Genomic DNA, 15,940 nt, shown 5'->3' on the forward strand with positions numbered 1-15,940 from the left:
GTTATGTATTGCTACATTTACTTCGGGGAATGGAGAAGAACCAGTGGAATGAATAATTAACTTGTTATTTTGTTTAGCCATAAGAAGGCTTGAGATCAATTCAGAATACTTTTAAAACCCGTTTCACAAGAGTTTTGCATCATCAATTAAGTAGAAAGAAATAGTCAAGTAATGCATGGAGTTTACTGTAAACCAAATGTATGGATAAAACTGACATTTAAAATATCAAACCTGATATAATGCTAGTACTAGCAAAAATTTCATAAACCATTGTAGACATGCATGAAATTTACTTTAGAAAAATACATTTCATGTTTACTAAAACCTTTCCATTTATAATTGCTCATATCATTTTTCTAATTAATTAACAAATGGACTAATATAAATTAAGCATATGAACCATCTTTAACAACTCTACAAAAGTAACAAATTTCTCAATGTTGTATAGTAGGAAAAATATAAGGCATTTACAAAATCAAACCACACGAGTTTTTTATGCTTCTTATCAAACAACAATTGATTATACAAACAAGGTCCATAGAAATGCCAATAGTCAAATTAATATAGTAATTCTCATTTTAAGTCTATAAAATATTTTCAATCAAAATAATTCAAGAATTAAAAATGGCGTGAGTTAAACTTGAAATTTTATATTAGAATCAACCCAAAATTTAATTTAGACATTCCTCAAAAATTATCTTTAGAGTTACACATGTATAAGTATTGAAAATTTTAAATTGTATAACCAAATTAAGAAGAGATATAAGAGGAACATAATCTATATTTGAACTAAATCAAATCCGAATAATCATAAAATTCATTGGTTTATCAACACAAATTTACATACTAAATATATTTTAGTCAAATATATTATTTAATTATAGAACTTACTACAATAACATAAATAAGTTAATCAATATTCATTTTCATAAACAAATAAGATGTTTATAACAATAAGTAATCCATGGAAATAAAACTTATAAATAAGACCATCTCAAATATTTAAACCATAGGTTTTAAATCATATATCAAGTTGATTTAATATTTAAAGATGTTACTGTTGAGAAAAAGTGTAAAGATGGAGATCTAATTAAGTTGATGTACCTTTCTTATTCAACGTTAAGTCTTGATCATTTTATCAAGAACTAAGCAAATTAAACTCTAGTAGTAGACTTTAAATCTATTCAAAATTTATCAATAGTAAACTTTGAGAGTGGATCTTATTTCCCAATTTCATATAGGCGTAATATCAAAATCTTTTACCATGCTTAAAAACATAAAAATAAAATAAGTTAATCAAAACAATTATAATTGATCATGAATTAGCTAAAAAAGTTAATCGAAATGAAGCATTAAATAAAAGAAACTTCCTGTAAAAACTTAGCATCTTATTGTCTAAGATCTTGGAGATCATGGAAGGTAATTTTGATCGTTGATAAAAGAACTATCATTTTGAGTAAGATCATGCTGATAGCATATTATAAAACTAAAAGAAGAATACAAAGATTAAGCGAAAAAGAAAGATAAAAAAATGAAAGGATGATTCAATTTTCACTTGGAATACTATAAGCTTGTACATTCCCTCTATTTATAGGGTTTCAAAACCATGAGTTATAAAGCATTAATGACCCATAGTTAGGTACCTTATAAATGATTTAGGGGTTATATGATAATGAATATAGGAGTTATGAACATTCATTCTTTAAGGGTTACAATAGAATAAGTTTAGGGATTATGGACATTCATTTATCAATGAATTTAGAATAACTCTCTATTTCACTAAGCTTATCACATTTTAATTTTGTGATACAAAATTTTCAATTTTGACAGCTTATTTTTAGTATTTATCATGATAAAATTTTGAAAGAAATATATTATAAAAATTTAAATGAGGTAGATTTTAGATATACTTTTATAAGACTTGATAACTTCAAAATTATCATTACATTGTAACATTTTATTGAGACACAGAAAATTACAAATTAAAGGTGAGAATAAAAATGGAGAGTCTGAATGGGCGCGTTGTTTACTTATGATTAGTATAAAAATAACGATAACAATGAAATTAAATATTGTAATGATATTACAACATAAGATAAAAGATAAATTAAACACAGACCAAAAACTTTACCACCCACTACTCTCTTATACCGTGAGAAAATTACGACATCACAACCTAAAGAATCTTATGGATAAGATACGCTTTTATATATGGACTTCACAACAAATTCACCTTTGCAAAATTATTTAATTAACGGATTAAATCTGGAGTTGGTAAGGTGCCAAATTATTTGCAGCCACTACAAATTACATTGGTAATATATTACATGGCATATCATGGATAAAATGCCAAAAAAGCACACCCATTATGAGTTTGTGATTCATGGAAAAGATTAAGAGCAACTTATAATCCCATGAACAGAGGTGTATTTTATGTAATAAAGAAATACTATTAATTCCAACTGATACATCTATATTTACAAATGCGATATTCTTGATTGCTGAAGCTGGAAGTCTCAGCCCGGGACATAGTAATCCATCTTTTCCACAGGCAGATTTAAATCGGATGTTTCCACCTGAACGACCAAAGACATAGGCGAAATTATTAATTACCAAAAAACACAAATGTAGTAGTCGTGCTGAGAGCTGCTAGTCTTGGCTAATTAGCACTAACTGTTGACTATTTGCGAAATTACTCGATCATAACACACAATTTGCGATTTTAAAAAAAATTCAGCTAGTCTGCTGGTTCATTATTCAAAGGATCAAAGGGTAGAAGCAAAGTTACCTCTTCAAATGGGACAAAGACAAATGGTGTTAGACCCCTTTTGTGGGACACAGCAGGCACATCTGGGTTGTGAGTTTCATCGTCCTGCCAGCCTTCGACAACTCCAAGGATGTCCTCTTCAGGACCACTGGCTTCATTATCATCCACACCACTAGTAACAAGGGAAAGTAAATCCATTCGATTGTTAGCCCCTGCTGTTGTTCCTCGTAATCTGTACAAGTATGTAATAAAGAAAACTGAATAAAATTGCTAATGGAGGAGATTTAGACAGAGAGAGGAATATTGAGGGAATAAAATATGAAAGAAATACTTGATCAAGTAATTATCCATTAACTACAAGGTATATTCCGATCCAAAGGCAGCATTTTGTAAAATGCCAGATATCTTAACTCACTTCTATGGTATTTTGTCTTTATAACTTAGCATTTGGCATGCAATTACTAATTTTGAACTGCTAATAAAATAAAATAAAATAAAATAAAAATGCAGGTATGAGACATAAGACCCTTATCCAAAAGCAAATTATTTGGTTCAGGATAATAGTTTTAATTCTAGAACAAAATTTAACAAGAAAGCCTCACACCTCATAGATGAATGGAACAAAAAAACAAGAACAAAAGTTGATGCTTCTTATATTACCTTAAACGAATTCTCAACACAGTAGGACGCATGCCAGGGTACAAGACGGCAGCTTCAACCTGCATAATAGAATTATAACAAAATCCTTAAAATACATATCAAGTTAGTAATAATAGGAAGAGAGTAGAAATTGAATTAAACAACTAACTTAATGTGCATTCAATGGAGCATAAGTGCATCAACCTACCAAATATGATATGATATTCCAAATATTATTTTGATGAAAAGAGCTAACCTTGTTATCGGACAAAGTGTAATGGCCACCAAAAACACAGTCTGCTTTGGATGCACGAAAATTCATGAACTTTGCTGCATCCTTTATTTTTTGAGAGGAATTCTAATAACAAATAAATAGAGATATCAATTAGATTAAGAAAACATGGGATCATATCCAGAACTATAGAAAGTTATATGTACAAAACAACCTTGTATAGAAATCTGCCAGAAGGAAAAAATCTCAAGTAACGAAAGTAGCAGACCTGCAGAAGTATTAACGAAAAGATGAAAAAGAATTAGAAATAATTTCAGAATAAAGCAATATACAATGATATCTTGGGATGAAGATAAGGGTTAGCATAATACAATGTGAACTGGATTTGTGATCTTCCACTCTGCAACTCCAGCACGAATATAAGTATTCCGACTTACGTAGAGACCTGCAATATGAAAAGCAATGCAAGTTCTATTAAACATAATCAGAAATCCCAAAGGTTTACAACAAAGAAAGGACTGGCAAATACAGAATAAAATCAGGTTTATTCATGCTAATCCATATGCATTGCAAATATAACATGAACACTTGAGCATGGCAGTTCTTTTTTCATGTACTGCAGATTCAACAAATTTCAGGCTAGAATCTGTAGCTGTTTATAACACTAAAATATAATTGTACAATTGTTGGGCTGTTCTTTTAGGAGGGAGGGGGGAGATCCCAAACATGGAGTTTTTGAATGGATATAAAATTGATGAATTCATGAAAGGGAGTCAAATGAAAAATGAAAAAGCTTCAAGATTTTGAATGCCACTTTAAATTGTTTCGACCAACCAATTATAGTGTATGTAAAGGGTGTTGTCAAAGGGCCTTAATATACACCAAATTTTATGTTTCAAATCAAAATCAAACCACTAAATACCTTTCATAAGAGCCATTCTTATACATGGTTTTCTACAGCAGACAAAGACTAAGGGACTTACTTTTACTTGAGAATGATACCAAAGAGAGTGATTCAAAAATTGTATTTATCTTTTCATATTCTATGTTGGGAAACTTTGATATCTTTATTTAGAGAGATTTAATCAAAAGTGTAGTATATTTAGTCGTACTGTTCCATCCAACCAACTTGTCTTTTTCATTGAGTTCTCATATTTTGAACCTTGGTAGGTATCATTAGCAACCCTTTACTAGAAAAAGGGAAAGGTAAGAATGAGTTTGAAATGAAACAGGCCCTCCCCAACAAATTTGCCAAAATTTGAACTAGGGTACTCAAATCTTTGATTTGGGAGTACGAAATCCCCTTTGCAAATTCTACAAAATACCTTCCAAACCTAGTATCCGAATATCTTTAGACAAGTATTTCAGTCCCCTTGTGTAAAATATCATAGAAGCTTATTTTCCATTCTAAATCTCAAGAATTCAAATCCCATCAACAGCCATTCAAATTCCTTCATATATAAAGATTCTCAAATTGATTTCTTTTCATCTTTAAAACAATATCCTTAGTTTGGAACTTCACCAAAGCTAATACATAGTTTCTTATGTGCTAGCTACTTATAGATTGATTACGTAATCAAGTAATTCTTTATCCCTTCGACATATTTTGAAAATTATTTCAACAATAGTTCCAAACAAACTAATCTGTCTAATACTCGACAGAATTATGAAAATTGAAGAACATAATCATAGAAATTCTCCCAAGAACAAAATGGCAACATGTGCTAAAATCAGCAAGACCATGCATAGCACAGAGTTCACAATTTAAAAATAAATGAATGCAAATAGCATACCTTTCTCCATTTCCCACCGAATATATTACACCCAAAACTAAAAACAAGTGAGAAAGTACAACTTACCATCAGTTCGTACCCGAGGTCTTAAAAGCCACATTTTCCTCCATGAACCTTCATATTTTGATTGCAAGATCTTATAATTCTCCACCAGGCCAGAAAGCTGAAGAAAAGAGGCACTAGTTTTAAGCATCAATAATTCATGCAAACTAATAAAAGCTTCCATATGGAAGGCAAATTTACCTGCCAAGCCTTTAAGCAGGCTGTACGCCAAAACACAGGGTTACGGATTGTGTACCTCCATTTTCGACAAACACATGATGCCCTTCCTAAATCATATGGAGCCATTCGTACAAAGACCTGTACATTTATTTCATCATTACTCTCTAATTAAGGGGAAAAAATTGTTTCTTCTTTTAAATTGCTCTATGTTTTAAAGACAAGGAATTCTACCAGTTCATAAGTAGGAAAATTTGATATTTTGCCATTGAAATTAGAATTTTCAGCTCTTACGCAATAAAATAAACTTCAAGATGTCCGTTTATCAACGAAATCACAATCAATTGATTCAAAATCACATTTTCTACATTCAGCAGCTCAAAACCTAGCATTTCTAGATGAATAATAAACAATTAGAAGCAGATAGAGAAAACCAAAGTAAGCTAATAACAATTTTGTCAAAAAGAACTAATGCATTGAAATACTTCGAAAAGCAGCTCATCGGGCAAGCTACGATGGATAAGTGCAGGATCAACATATGATCTTCTGCTGGCGCTTCCAAAAGGGGCAACTGGTCTAACATGTTTTCCATAAAGATCTGAAATTTGAAAAGAAAAAGTAACATTAATAATTTACAAGTGTTTTATACAAAAAAAAAAAAAACTTAAGCTAATGGCTTTCAAACGAAAAAAAAAATGAATAAAATCATTATGGAAAATATATGAAAATAAATAATAAAAAATACCAAGCCAAGGCCTCTGCGTCACAAAGTACTGTACGGTCTTCAAGCGCAAAGCTGATTCTAATTCTACTTCAGAGGGAACTGTTAAGGCAAAATCCGCAAAAATTAAGGCAATTAATTAACTAATAATAATGTAATTAAAAGAATAAGAAAAAAAGGGGAAGAAGGCGATGAGATGAAACAAAACCAATAACAAAGATTGAAGTTTAAATCATTCTTCTTCATTCTGTAACTACACAATTCGAATAAAAATAATCACCGGAAGCAAAGAAAATGGTGGATTGGAATTTAGAAATGAATGAATTCAATAATGGAAATATAAATACCTGGATTCATGGGAATCGAATCAACTATGAATTTTATGAACCTCAAAGGAAAATTGAAGGAAATCTTCTCTCCTCTTTATAAATTTACCAAACCCCGATATTTCAAAATTAGAAGGAAATAAAAAATAAGTGATGGAAAAATGCTGAGAGATTAAATGAAGGGCCCAATCAGAATAAAGTAGAAGACACCGACTCAGTATAACCCAAAACATAAACAAAGGTTATCAACGGGTCGACTGAGTCAGCCCAGTCTACTCTAACAGACCACTGCAACCTACCTTTAAGATGTTAGGCCCTTTAAATTTCCACACTACCCAAGTTATGAAGTATTGCTGGCGAAGTGAGTGGAAGATGTTTGAAATATTGTATCCTGTGAAAGTATATTTTTATTTAATTAATCTCAGTTTTTATATTTTTCGAATCGATTGATTTTAGTCCTGTATTTTTTAAAATATGAAATTTTAGTCTTAACTCAAATAGTAATAATTAAATCTATTTGATTGATTTCAATTAATAGTCATTACTATTTATACAGTTGTAGATTTATTCCATTTTCTCCAGTTGGATCATTCCAAGTCTCTATACATTTCAAATTTTGAAATTTCAATCTTAACATATATGTTTGGCGTATCAGATTTTAGAAATAGCAAAATTTTACTTAGGTAGTATTTGGAAAGCCACCTAATAATTGGTTTGGGATTGATTGCTTGTAATTACACAATGATGGCATGTTTGGGTAAGCATTGTAACGGGCGAGTCTCATCGAATTGGGTGTAATTGGAGTACCCCAATTACGTGAGATTTGGAGTAATTACATAAGTCAAATCAAATTTTAAAAATTATTTTTATACAAGTTATAAAAATTATACTATAAACATGAACATGTATGAGTGTTTGAGATGGTTATGACTACACCTGCACATGGGCTAGGTCGATGCAAAATTTTAGGGTCGTTTTCTAAACTCGAACTTGACCCAAAAATTAGCCTAAAATCATGCCCAAACCCAGCCTAGATTAAAAATGCTAAATCCGAGCCTGACCAGCCCGTATTATTATTTTTATATTCTTTTTTCATCAATCCCATGTTTGTGGTATAAATTTCAATTTGTTCATATATGTGTTAATTTCATTTTTTATATTACATGTATGTTCATTTTATGATTTATTTTCGGGGTTTATGGTTGTCCTTCGTAATAATGTTATCTCCAATATTTGAATCCACCTTTTCTTCTTGAGAATGTAACGTGTTTACTATTTCACCCAATCACTAGTTGGTACCTTCAAGATTCAGAATTTGTAGCTGCTCCTCATAATAATGGTATCTTTAACATTCGAACATATCTTTTTTCCTTAAAAGTGTAATGTGTGCTACTATTGCACCAAACTACTTGTTGGTAATTTTATATTATTTTTAAAAGATTTATTATAGTGTTGTAATTTAGAATATCATAATTCATTACATATTTTGTATTGTTTGTTATAGCGATATGTTTGCTTCTTATCTGTGTTTCTTATTTTGGGTGTGCGTGTTGGAACTATTATAAGTATTTTTGGTGAAGTGTGATGCTCTAATTAATATCATATTTTTATATTATGCTTCATTTCAATCTATATCTTACATAATTTGTTGTATAGAAATTAAATCTTTATACGAATCTATCATAAATTAATATAAATAAAATGTTTGAAATTTTATTAAATTTTTCGAAACACAGCGAGAGAATCTACTATTTTATTTCAATATAATGCAATTCAAATCGGATAAAAATAGATTAAATTCTATTATTAGTCACTTTTAATTTAATTATTTTAGTTTTATACTTTTAAATTTTAATATTTCAGTCCTCATCAAACGAAAATTATAAAATTCATTAAATTAAGTTATGATATTTCCTAAATCTGACGCGACAAATATATTATTATATGTGTAATGCCATGCCAGCTTGTTATTTTCACATATTACTCACAAAAAAACCAGTTAATGAATTAACGATCATCATTTGCATCAAGACTGAACTTTCAAACTTCAAAAAGTATAGGAACTTAGAATAATCCAATTAGAGAATATGGATTAAATCTACAGTTGTACGTATAGTACATGACTAGTAATTCAATTTAACTGGACGTATTTTGTTTAGGTTAGGGCTAATATTTTAAAATTTGAAAAATACAAGGACTAAAATTAATCAAATAAAGTGTAAAGACTAAATCTACAACTCTTGCAAAATAACGAGACAAAGAAATAATAAATTTATATTTTTTTATTTAAACATGTTATTAAAATATTCATAAATTTTTTTATAAAATGATGCGGTCATTGAAAGCGCAAAAATATCCTATTCCTAACAAATAATGAAAAATAATAGTAAAAGGGAAGTTGGGTCAAATCCTCAGGGACTGGACTTGTAAAATATCTTATTCCGTGAAATCCCAGGCAGAATTTTGCCCAAGAAAACTTGGGTTCCTAAAAAAAATAAAATAAAAAATTAACAGAATTAAATGTTTGGATCTGAAAACGAAAAATAAAATAAAAAGAGATTTAAGAATATTGAATAGAAAATTAGAGAAATTAAAAATAGAGTTAAGAGAAAGGAAATTCTTATGAGAGATTCCAGCCTCCAATTGTCTCGTTCCGCATTGGGTTCAATCCTCGGCTTTTAGATGATCCTTCCCAAACTGAATAAGCCAGTTATAGTGGAAGAGGACACCTACGACCACCAGCTCCAAGGATTTAGACTTACAATTTGGTGGAACCTGACTCTAGCCAACAATCACTTCTGTGGGATCGTCTTATACTAGATCAACGCTTCTTAATGGTGAATCCCATGCCATTTTGTCTCTTGGGCTCGCCAACCTCTGACGCAGTAAGCTAACGAGCCGACTTTTCAACCTTCCCAAAATATATAAAGCAGCGGCCTTTGCATACGTTGAAAAGCTTACTTATTAAGGGACATGGACGAAAGCGTCAACCCCGTAGTGCGGAGAAACGATGAATACTCGTTGAGAAGGCTAAGTACGGATTCTAAGCCTCAAGAACCCTTTTTGGGGAATATTGACAACCTTTAGCTAGAAGGGTTTAGTGGCTCATGGTTGTGGTGGAAAAGAAAATAAATATAATAAAAATAGAGATTTTATTAAAAAGAAATATTAGAAGAACTAAAGCCTAGACTTTTGGGGAGAGAGTGTTTACAGAAAAATATCTATTTCTTTTGAGTCACTTCACCCCCTATTTATAGTGCTAGAGGAGATAGTCTAATCCTACTTAAATTCCTAAAAGATAAAAACATTTAATTGAAGATAAATAAAATAAAATCCTAAAAATAATCATTAATAATTATCTCAATATTAATTATCCTAATATAATTAAAATAGAGTTTAATAGAATAAAATCTCTTCTTTTTGCATTTCAACCCTTGTGTCCTCCATGCTTGCACTTTTGGCACCAACTTTTTCTTGTGTCGCACATTGACCCATTTTATCTCTAAATTCACGCTTTTGGCCCTTAATTTTACTTTTGCCTCAAATTTAGTCCCTATGAGATAAAAGATCATAAATAGCTCAAATTAGCAGGATCATACTAAGAATAAATACATAATTAATACATAAAAATACGTTATTCTAGAGTGTTATCATAAAACTCATATTTTAGGCAAAATGTAAACAAATATATATAATAGACTAAATATTAATTTTCCTCAAACTTATAATAATAAACAAATATATTATTAAAATATTATCTAAAGATATATCAAATAACTGGAGAAATTAATTCATAAAGTTGTTGTTGTTTTCATTATTATTATTATTGTTTTAAGAAATTATTATCATTATTATTATTTCATTTTGATTTAAGTAAAAGAATTAAAATAATTGAAAATAAGAATAAAATTGTCAAAAATGTTATATTATCGAAGACATTGAGATTATTCTTATATTTTAGAATGTTGACGTTATTTAAATCTAAGCTTAATACCTAAGGAAATATTATGATGGAATCTCACATTACCCTTGGAAATGATACATTTTTTAACCAAAAGCACTCATAAGAGTTTCTTTCATTAAAAAACATATTATAGTCAAAGTTTATTATTTATACTTGTATAATTGTTAAGTGCTTAAATGAATTTGTTTCTTGAGTTCATTGATTAAAAAACATATTATAGTCAAAGTTTATTATTTATACTTGTATAATTGTTAAGTGCTTAAATGAATTTGTTTCTTGAGTTCATTGAATAACAATATAATGCCTTGAATAATTTATTTCTGTTTCTATAAATATATGACACAAATATATATATGCTTCAGTGGTTAAATGTTTCGGGTGTGTGTAAGACGTCTTGGGTTCTAGTATCATATTTACAAATTTTGTTATTTTTCTAATCTTAGCCTTATCCTTGGTGGGTTGGGTTATATTTTATCTTTAGTAAACTCATATTAGAATGAGCCTGTTGATTCGAGTGGTAAAGAGTTGTTGTGCTGGTGGTCCTGTGTTTGAATCCTTGCAGGAGCAAATATGTTAATTTTTGTTTCGAGTGGTTGTTAGAGGTTGGGTGGAACTAGGATTCTGATATAGTTGGGTGTTGGTGGGTTAGTGGGGAGCTGTTGATATATTATCTTATTTTATTTTATTTCTTATTTTATTTTCTATCTTTTCCAAAATTAATAAAAATATACGTTAATTTTCTCTATTTTCTGCCACTTTCTTCTTCCTCTTCCTTTTCGACGATTCTGTTTTTCTTCTTTCTATCTGCTTTTGTAATTTTGTATCTTGATATTTCGATGTTCATTATACGTTTTTGGTAAGTGTGGTAAGTGTGGTAAGTGTGGTTATTGTTTTGGTTAGTGAATCTTTGGTTGATGGGGTTCGTTATTGTTGCTTAGGAGAAGATCAAGGGGTTGGGGCTTCCAATCGGTGCTATAGTTGTGCGAAATCACCGTTGCTCATTTGAAGGTAAGGGTTTTTGTAGAATAAAGGATTGTCTGTTTCAATGTAGTTACCGTTTAGTTTCGACTTAAGCGACTAATTCGGTGATTTTCTGGTCAATTTTAGGTGTTGTGTGGCTCGAGAGTGTTTTCGCATTGAAACCGTATCAGGTGTGTACCTAAATATGAAAAATTAAGTTTCGGTGAAAGCCGAAAATGCATTCTGTACGGGCAAGGCCAATCTTGGCCTGTCGGCCCACAAGGACATGTGGGCTCATAATTCTAAAATTTTCCCTAGGGTCACACGGGTCGTTGCGATCGACTGTGGGCCTACCGTAGGGTCGGTAAAGGCTAGCGAAACCCTAAATTATGTGATTTGATATTCTAATAGTCTGCTCTGAGTAGGACACTATTATGCATGTCTGACTATTCTGTTAAATATATATGTTATCTGTATACGAGCATGTAAGCATGATATTTCTATATCTGTAATCTGTATATATGTTTGGGGTGGGAATTGTATATATGGATGAAGTGTTCTGTATGGCGACCTTCACCTATATTCTAGCAACTTGACTAAATAATTTTTATTATGTGTCGTAATGACACTATATGATGTGTAGGGATGGGTGGGTGTTTTTAACCCCACATGGTATGGTGGGATGGTCAGAGTCGGTGTATAGAGGATGGGGTAGGATTCTATATATCTGTTATGCTTATTTGATTCTGTTAACTGTATCCGAAATACACTTAAGTCTGAATCTGTATCTGACTGTATATGTGATTTCCATATGTATAGCATGTCTATTTTTGTTGGGTTACACACCGAGTTACGAAAACTCACTTCTGTTTGTTTTTCTGTACAAGTAATCCACAAACCTAGGCGGATTAGTGCAGTAGAGTCTCACGGTGACCACAAGTTTGTAGACTATTTTTAATTAATGGTTTTTTCTTAATTAAGAATTATTTTCTGGGAGTTTTGTAATTAATGGACTCTCTGGACTGTTTGGACTTGTTTTGGGTTTTGATTTTCTATTTAACTCTTTATTTGCGACGGTTGGCTAAAGACATGGTTTTTACTAAAATAAAAGTTTTTCTGAAAACCTGAACGAGATTTTTAAATACTTCTGCTGTAAATTATGTTTTGACAAATGAATTAATTAATAAAGTTTTCAGTAATAGTTATAAAACTTGGATAATTTATCGAAATGATTTTATTTTCAAAACCCTTCTTTGTGACATATCTAGATTCAACCATAACGTTTATGCCAGGTTTAGGGTGTTATATTTAGTGGTATCAGAACTAGATTTCAAAACTCAGGCTATGAATTTTGGGTTCCAAAATTGTGTTTAAAAACGATCTGGTATTTAAATAACTTGGATCATTCTAAGTAAGTATGTGGTACACCGAGTCTCCGGCGTCGATCCTATAAGTAATTCTAAATTTAGATAAAACTTTCTAAAGACACTGTAGTTAGTAGTTTCTTAAAACTTTACTGAGTTAGTTAGAGACTAAAATCTCTAAAATACTTCTAAACTCTTGATAATTATACATAAAATATCAGCTAATAAATACTGCAACTAATACATAAAATTTTATAATTTAGATAAATTTGAAATATATTATGAGTGCGCCTGGAACTCGCGGTCGTGGTATTCGTGGGCGAGATAGAGGTCGTAAGGGGGATCGAGCTGAGTCATCCTCTTTGGGCAGTATGCCAAATTTAGACACGAGTGAGACACTGATTTCACCTGTTACCGAGACTAGGTCTCAAAGTCGCTCAACCAGGGATGACACACTATTCTAAGCCATGTTGAGGGTGTTGAAGAGGGTCGTTGGACCCCATTTTAAATCTGGACTATAAGTCAGTAACTAAATGACTCCGGTCCAATAGAGCTAGCTGTTTAGGGGATTCACTTGAGTCGACCCTATTATGGTTGAGTATTGGATGAAGGCCACCAAGAGGATTATGAACAATATCGACTTCACTCCTGAGTAGAAACTAAATAGTGTAGTCTATTTGCTTCGCGACGAGGCATATCAGTGGTGGTTGTCGGTTGAGGAATGTATTCAGCCTGATCGTCTAAACTGGGACTATTTTAAGACCACTTTCCAGGAGAAGTATGTGGGTGTGAACTATATTGATACTTGTAGGTGTGAGTTTATGAATCTCACACAAGGTGATAGATCTGTGACCGAGTGTAAGGCCAAGTTTCTGAGGTTGAGCCGCTACACTCGAGGCGTGGTGGCATCTGAGTATGAAAAATACATTCGTTTTAAGGATGGCTTGAAGGATAATCTAAGGGTATTGATTGCTCCACAAAGGGTGCGAGAGTTCGCAGTTCTTGTGGATAATGCGAAGATCGCCGAGGAGGTTAAACGCATGGAGCGCCAAAATAGAGATTATGAGAGAGGCAAGAATAAGAGGGATTCGAAGCCCTCTAGTTCTGTTTAGAGGCCTAAAAAGTGGGTCAGACCTGATGGGCCTATTAGGGTGGGGGTTCTTATCACTCCTACTGAGATTCAGCCTTGTGGTGACTGTGGTAGGCGCTATCCGAGCGAGTGTTGAAGGAGGTTAAGGTTTTGTTTGTGGTGTGGATTTTTAGAGCATCGTACAAAAGAGTGCCCATAGCATACTGATTAGATGTAAGCTTTAGGATCGAGTTCGATACAACCTTAGAGGGTAGTTAAGCAGCGACATAGGGACCGTACACCGGCTAGGGATGGTAATAGAATGGGTCGAGGGCAGAGAGCACCGGGCAGATGTGCTAATCAGACTAAGGCGAGACAACCTGCACTAGTTTATGCTATTCGACGCTGAAAGGATAGAGATGTTCCAGATGTGATTATGGGTACGTTCTTTATTTTTGATGTTCCATATACTGTTCTGATAGACATATGTTCTACACATTCCTATGTAGCTAGTACTGTTTCCAAAAACTTACGTATTTTTGGTGAGTGTACTTCTAGCGAAATTACCGTACTGAGTCCGTTGGGGTAATCTATTCGGGTTAGTAGACTTTATAGAAATGTTCCATTGTAAGTACAATGGACTGTATTTTCAGCAAGTCTGATGGAGCTACTGTTTGGGAAGTTTGATCTAATTCTAGGTATGGACTGGTTAGTTGAGCACCGAGTGAGCTTGAATTACATGATTAAGAGGGTTGTTCTGAGGACTGCGGATGATAAGGAAATAGTTGTGATCAGAGAGCACCGAGATTATCTGTCCAATGTGATTTTTGCTCTTATGGCTGATAAATTAGTTCGGAAAGGGTGTGAGGCGTATATGGATTTTGTCAATGTTTCAGTTTCTGAAGATGCTTCTATCGGGGATATCAGAACAATGATAGAATTTTTAGATATTTTTTCTGAGGAGTTATCGGGTTTACCTTCGACTCTGGAAGTTGAATTCAACATTGAGCATTTACCAGATACAGCTTCAGTATCCATCACTCCATATTATATGGCATCGAAGGAGTTTACGGAGCTTAAGGCTCAACTTCAAGAGCTTTTGGATCGTAGTTTCATTCGTCCTAGTGTGTCTTTGTAAGGGGCTCCAGTTATGTTTGTAAAGAAGAAAGAAGGTACTATGAGGATGTACATCGACTATCGGTAGTTGAATAAACTGACTATGAAAAATAAGTATCCACTTCCAAGAATTGACGATTTGTTTGATCAGTATAAAAGGGCTTCAGTGTTCTTGAAAATAGATCTCCATTCTGGGTATTATCAGTTTAGACTTAAGGAAGTGGATGTTCATAAAACGGCATTTAGGACTCGTTGTGGGCACTACAAGTTCCTAGTTATGCCTTTTGGTTTAACGAATGCTTTGGCCGCATTAATGAATCTGATGAACTGAGTTTTTCCACCGTATCTAGATCAGTTCATCGTGGTCTTCATCGAGATATTCTGGTTTCCTCTAAAACCAAGTATGAGCATGATGTGCATATTAGAGTGATGCTTCAGATACTCCAAGAGAAACAACTATACTCTAAGTTGAGCAAGTGTGAATTCTGGTTGCGAGAGGCAGCTTTTCTAGGGTACTTGGTTTCTGCTGAGCGGATTCGAGTGGATCCTAGGAAGATTGAGGTTGTGCTAGATTAGAAACTTCCTAAAAATGTATCTAAGATCCACAGTTTTTTACGTTTTGCGAGGTATTATCGGTGTTTTTTCGAGGGGTTCTCCCTGATTGCAGCTCATTTGACTAAGCTTCTACACAAGGGTGTTCCTTTTGTCTAAACTAATGTACAACAATCGAGCTTCGAGAAGCTTAAGTGTACTCTGACTCAGGCTCATGT

At 32.4% G+C, this 15,940-nt stretch overlaps 1 protein-coding gene across 1 annotated transcript; it reads right to left on the minus strand.

The window, feature by feature from the left end:
* Window positions 1-2,266: 2,266 nt before the first annotated feature.
* On the minus strand, window positions 2,267-6,885 carry LOC105774317 (F-box protein 7). Its single transcript, XM_012596769.2, has 11 exons — window positions 6,719-6,885; window positions 6,396-6,473; window positions 6,136-6,248; window positions 5,675-5,791; window positions 5,498-5,594; window positions 4,010-4,083; window positions 3,853-3,906; window positions 3,663-3,764; window positions 3,428-3,486; window positions 2,789-2,999; window positions 2,267-2,576 (listed from the first exon to the last, which is right to left on the minus strand). Exons 1-11 carry the CDS (start codon window positions 6,726-6,728, stop codon window positions 2,517-2,519), a joined length of 975 nt encoding a protein of 324 aa, XP_012452223.1. The 5' UTR covers window positions 6,729-6,885; the 3' UTR covers window positions 2,267-2,516.
* Window positions 6,886-15,940: the final 9,055 nt, after the last annotated feature.

The sequence above is a fragment of the Gossypium raimondii genome, chromosome 6 (genome assembly GCF_025698545.1).
Source record: "Gossypium raimondii isolate GPD5lz chromosome 6, ASM2569854v1, whole genome shotgun sequence".
NCBI lineage: Eukaryota > Viridiplantae > Streptophyta > Magnoliopsida > Malvales > Malvaceae > Gossypium > Gossypium raimondii.

Excerpts from the sequence above, each read along its gene's own strand:
- LOC105774317 (XM_012596769.2), bottom strand. Across the intron at positions 3,907-4,009 it reads TCACAAATCCAGTTCACATT|GTCTGCTACTTTCGTTACTT; the intron begins GTATTATGCTAA and ends ATACTTCTGCAG. Across the intron at positions 3,487-3,662 it reads ACACTTTGTCCGATAACAAG|GTTGAAGCTGCCGTCTTGTA; the intron begins GTTAGCTCTTTT and ends TCTATTATGCAG.